The 5,723-nt window shown below is 42.3% G+C and overlaps 1 protein-coding gene across 1 annotated transcript in view; it reads right to left on the bottom strand.

Annotated features, from left to right (window-relative positions):
• Window positions 1–4,842: 4,842 nt before the first annotated feature.
• The window catches only part of ALOXE3 (arachidonate lipoxygenase 3), a 24,568-nt gene continuing 23,687 nt past the window's right edge, over window positions 4,843–5,723 (bottom strand). The window contains exon 15 of the mRNA XM_003791118.2: window positions 4,843–5,279. Coding sequence (XP_003791166.1) covers window positions 5,100–5,279 — 180 coding nt within the window. The 3' untranslated portion in view covers window positions 4,843–5,099. The remainder of the gene's footprint in view (window positions 5,280–5,723) is intronic.

Raw genomic sequence — 5,723 nt, 5'->3', positions numbered from 1 at the left:
CGATAGCTTGAGGCTCTGTCTCAAAAAAAAGAAAAGAAAAGAAAAAGAAACAAAAATTCTTATTCAGAGATGTTTTTAAAAAGGTCAATATCAGCCCCTCCCACCTCCTCCAAGCCTGAGGAGTATTGAGGTGACAGCGCCTGCAACTGCAACTCCAGCAGGAGAAGAAGATGGGCAAGAGGAAGCTCGGGTGACGGCGATCTTCACCCGAAATTGTCACACAAGGAAAAAGGAAAAAGTCTTCATCATCTGACTTATCAGAGTTTTAGATAGGAAAGATGTTAAATGCAAAACCAGAAGATGTTCATGTTCAATGACCACTGTACAAATTGAGACGCTTAGACTGCTGGGATCTCCCTTTGCGGGAGTGGAGAAGAAGCTTAAGAAATAAAGTCATCTCTCGAGAACATAAATTTTAAAAAATTGCCCATGGGTGTACTGTCAGTTCTAAGTCATCACCAGAAAAGCAACTCAAAGTTATGTTGACAAATGTCCTATGGATGAATTTAGGACGAAAATTCAGAAAGACCCTACCTAGAAATGATGCTAATTTATGTGATGCCAACAAGGTATAATCAGACTCATTGCCTTTGACATCTGTTGACAGCCTCTATAGAGACATGTCAAAAATTAGAACCTCTTCATCAAAGCCTTAATTTATCTGAAAGGATACCCAGAGTTATATTGACAAATGTCCTGAGAACGGAGTCAGGAAGAAAATACATAAAGACCCCACCTGTAACTGAAGGAAGTTTGAGTGGTACAGACAAATTGCAGTCAGAGCAACTTTCTTCATCATCTCATTGCAGCCTAGAATCTTGTCAAAATCTAAATCCTCACAAGAGCTGTTTTTTATCTGAAAGGTATGTTTACTGATAATTTTACTCACATATCATATTTATTTTCATGTACTGTCCCCTCTTCTTTCCCCATAGATAGGTTACTGCTAAATGTAAAGTAAATGTTCTCTGATAGCATTGTGCCTTTTCTTGCCTTGTGGCTGGAATGGCTATTGGAACCAACAGTTTATTGCTAATAATTAGTTTCAAAAGTAGCAGTCACTATTCTGTAATTTGGGAAAATAGATGCAGATACTTAATGAAACTTGAGTTAAATGTTTTAGTCTCCTAGTTTATCTGCCTGGTATGTAACTGAAGCTCATTCCCCTGACATCATCTGTTCCTCTCTTCTTCTCCATCCTATTTATCCATCTATTTGTCTGTTCATCCATCCAGTCTTATCTACTATTTTGCATTCAGATTCTAGAACTATACCTGGTACTTAGTGCTCAGTAAATATTTGTTGCATGAATAGCTGAATGCATTCTTTACCAAAATGGTTTGAGATAGCTGAACTACACACAAATGTGGCTTACTGTGCCTGTAAGACAAATGCGTATCTGAAGATGCCTTGGTTTTATGTTCTAGGAATACATTGTGTGTGGACTAGAAATAAAAAATAATATGTAGTAAAAAGCTAAGGGATGATCAATTAGTAAATTCTACTAGATTTTTAAAGTTTCATTTGCCTTAGAATCTTGAAGCTTTTGCTTTTCTTTTTTTCTTTTTCTTTTTGTTTTCAGTCTATAAAATAAGGGTTTGTTTTTTCTATCTAAGTGAAAGATTTACCCAATCTTATATATTTTTTCTTCTGGAACCATCCAAAGGTAACTTCTGGTTTATACTTCTATTATAAACCTAATTACATAGTAAAGAGTACATGTATTAATAATTGCCTTTTTAATCTGCAATAAATTTCTTTTATTTTGTGGGGGTTTTTTGAGTTTTTTTGTTTTTTTGAGACTGAGTCTCACTCTATCACCTTGGGTAGAGTGCTGTGGCATCATGGATCACCGCAATCTCAAACTTTTTTTTTTTTTTTTGAGATAGAGCCTCAAGCTGTCGCCCTGGGTAGAGTGCTGTGGCATCACAACTCACAGCAACCTCTAACTCCTGGGCTTAAGTGATTCTCTTGCCTCAATCTCCCAATAGCTAGGACTATAGGTGCCCACCACAGTGCCTGGCTATTTTTTTTTGGAGGGGGGGTAGTTGTCATTGTTGTTTGGTAGGCTTGGGCTGGATTCAAACCTGCCAGCTCTGGTGTATGTGGCTGGTGCCTTAGCCGCTTAAGCTACAGGCATGGAGCCAAGCGATCTCAAACTCTCTGGGCTTAAGGACTCCTCTTGCTTCAGCCTCTTAAGTAGCTGGAACTATTGTCACCCACCATAATGCCTGCATAGTTTTTCTGTTTTCAATAGACACGGATCTCTCTGTTGCTTAAGCTGGTCTCTAACTCCTGAGCTTATTAAGCAATCCACCTTGGCCTACCCAGAGTGTTAGGATTATAGGTGGGAGTCACTGTACCCAGCCAATTTCTTTTATTTCTAACCAGTTTTATTTTTTGACTGTATTTTTTATAAACTTTTGAATTTTTTTCATTTTGGAAAATATTTCATATTTTCACTTTTAGCAACAATTTCAACTTTATGCTTTGTTAGGTCTCTTTTGAAAAATGAGAATGTCAATGATATTATCCAGTTACTAAAGTTAATGTATAATTAAAGATATTAGAAATTTATCCATTGTGTACTATAGATGTTTGTTTCTGCCTCTTCTACTTAGGTCATGAGCTTCTGCAGAAGGAACATGTGCCATTTGCATTTATAGCCACATGCTCAATACATATTGAAGTTTGTGCATTTTGGATTAATGCTCATGTCATTAAACCTTGAACCTTGTAAAAAAAAAAAAAAAGGTCAATATCAGTGCATTTTGATTGTTGAATAGATGGCTATCTATTTATTTGTTTTTGGGTTTTTTTGCAGTTTTTAGCCAGGGCTGGATTTGAACCCGCCACCTCTGGCATGTTGGGCTGGCGCTCTACTCCTTTGAGCCACAGACACTTCCCAAGATGACTATCTATTATATTTGGTCCTTTGCAGCATTTTATATTTGTTTCAATATATAATCAAATGGGATGAAAATGCAGTAAATCAAAAGACCTGAGGGATTAAATTATGGATGTAAATCTAGCACTGATGGATGGATAAATAAAACTAAAGATACACCTCCAAAAAAAAAAAAGGAAATCCAACAGTCAAAGACAGCCTCCCCCACCACACACAGATACACACACATACACACACACAGTGTAGGGGTTTGGTTAAAGGGAGAAGATTCTTGGCTGAAAGAGGCTGGGGGAAAGATATGGGCGGTGTTTTCTCCCAGGTCATGGAACCGTGGCTGCGACCCTGGGATGGCTGTTTGGTTAGGGAGGAATTGTGGTTAGCTTTTTGTGGAAACTGTACTTGTGCTGCAAGCACTTTTTGATTTCTCAGATGCTAGCAGCCCAGGCCAGGGCAGCTGGTGGATCCCTACTAACTGGAGGAATGAACATTGGTGACGGTCTGTGGCCAGGCTGTGAGACTACACTCAGCAAAGTCCTTAGCCAGGTAAGGCTCTGGGTGGATCGCCGGTTATTCCGGACACTAAAGCCATCTGATCCTCCTGCCACAAGTACACAGGGATGGAAGAGCAGTTACTCTGTTATTGTCCAAAGACAATTTGACTCTGGCCAGAGAGACAGGCACAAAATTTGACTGAGGTGGCAGAGGAAATAAGATGGGCTGGATCTGAGATCTAGGGAAGCAGAAAAACCAGGAAGGCATTGGGGCTGTGGAGAGAGAAGACAGGGATAACTTACTTGAAGGCTGCACAAATCTCTATTTTTAAGGGTTGTGAGTCCATAAGGGAGAAAATTAGACTTCCCGGAGTTCCACCCATTCAGTCAGGATAGGTTAGACTATGCTGCAATAAACAATCCCCAAACATCAATGGCTCCACCCAACAAAATTTTATTTCTCATTCAGTGTCATGTCCAACTTAGTCAATGGGGGCTTCTGGTCTAGTCCCTCAGATACATGAGCAAGTGCCATTTCAACACCTGCTTCAGGAATAAAGAAGCAGAGAGAACTCTGAGGTCTCCACGTTAGCCTGGAGATGACCAGCATCACTTCTGCTCAGAACTCGGCCCAAACTCATTCTGATGACTCTACTCACCCATAAGAGGGACAGAGGCTGAGTTTTCCATGTGTCCAGGAGAAGAACTGGATTTCGGTGACTACATTAACTGTTTAATTTTTTAAATAGTATTATTATGTATCAATTATATTGTATGAAGGTTATATTAGAAGTTAGGCTCTAAGACTTTGCAAAATACCATTTTCCCTATCAGTCCTTTGAGTCCAGGTGTTCCTTCACATCCTGATTATGTGCTCTGAGAGGGGAAGGCAGGAATATGGGTCTTGGCTGGATGTGGATAGAGCTAGGAAGCTTCTTGGCTCTGGAATAGATGATTCAAATATGGATTCATTGCTGCTCCCTATATCTGATGTCCCCTGGCACCTCCACCCACAGCATAAAAACAAAATGGGAGCCAAATACATTATGTTGGTTTTTATTGAACTCACTGGGTTCAAGGACATAAAGAAAAAATGGGATCAGAGAGAGGTAGGATGAGAGCTGGAGAGAGACCCCCACGTACACACACAGGCTGTCCCTGGGAACTGTATTTAGAGGTCCAGGAAAGCTGGGCTGCCAAGGGCAAAGGAGACATGGCAGATCCAGGCACACAGCTGTGTCCAGTTTCCAGGCTCTTTCAGAGAAGGAAGCTGTGTTAGTTGGTTTTAGGGTTGAGTAAAAGAAAAGTAAAAGACATGGTAGGAGATGTGGGAGGACTAGGAAAGACTAGGAAGGAGAGCTCAGAAACCCAAGCTGGCATCCCTGGGGGGTGGGGAGAGATAGATTTCCAGAGGAGACTGGGGCATGAGGCTACCCAAAGCAGCCTTCTTGGAAGGCCTATTGTGCATTTGACTTTAGTCAGCGGCTTTACACCCTGGACACTGCTGTGCTCATCCCTCACAGCTCTGGCCCAGTTCATATGATGTTGGAGCTATCTTGGCTGGAAAAGTTCTCTGCATGTAGAAAACAAAGTTCAGGCTGACTGAGAACAGGAAGGATGGGAGGGTCTGGAGGACCCTGAAAAGCTAGCCCTCCTCATGCTTGGATCTTCCTTTCTTCCAGGGAGGTATGAGGAGGGGCTTAGATGGAGACACTGTTCTCAATGAGGGGAGGGTCCAGGTAGGTGTAGGGCAGTGCCAGGCCCTGGTTCCGCTCCTGGATGCCCCTTGAGATCTGGGCCAGGTGGCTCTGGAAGGCAGCAATGCTCCGCCGTGGGGCCTCCTCTGTAAAGTGCTCATCTGGGTAGGTGCCCAGGGGCCTCTGGGGGGAAATCAGGTGAGAGGTCAGGAAGATGTTCAAGATGGGACGGAGAATAATGAAGGATCCCATGTGTGGACAAATAGAGTGTCAAGCTGGCATCTGAAAGTTGACCTAGCTGCAGCTATGGTAAACATTCCTGATTTGGGGTCAAACCAGGGCCCCAAACCACTTTTCCCTGTAGTCTGACACAGAACAGCCCTCCAACACCCACAGCCCACACAGTGTAGAGGACTGAATGTGACTTGGGAGCCAGCCATTCTAAATTCAGAGCTCCCTCTGCTGGTAAATCTCTGCTTGTTACTCTGACTTTTTGAGACTCAGTTCCTCCATCTGAAGGTAGAAAGATTGAACAAGAAAATCTTTAGGCTCGGTGCCTGTGGCTCAAGCGGCTAAGGCGCCAGCCACATACACCTAAGGTGGTGGGTTCGAATCCCCAGCCCGGGC

The sequence above is a fragment of the Otolemur garnettii genome, unplaced genomic scaffold (genome assembly GCF_000181295.1).
Source record: "Otolemur garnettii isolate 467f Iridium unplaced genomic scaffold, OtoGar3 scaffold00046, whole genome shotgun sequence".
Lineage (NCBI taxonomy): Eukaryota > Metazoa > Chordata > Mammalia > Primates > Galagidae > Otolemur > Otolemur garnettii.
The sequence above is the reverse complement of the archived record's forward strand: the minus strand, read 5'-3'. Positions and strand labels throughout refer to the sequence as shown.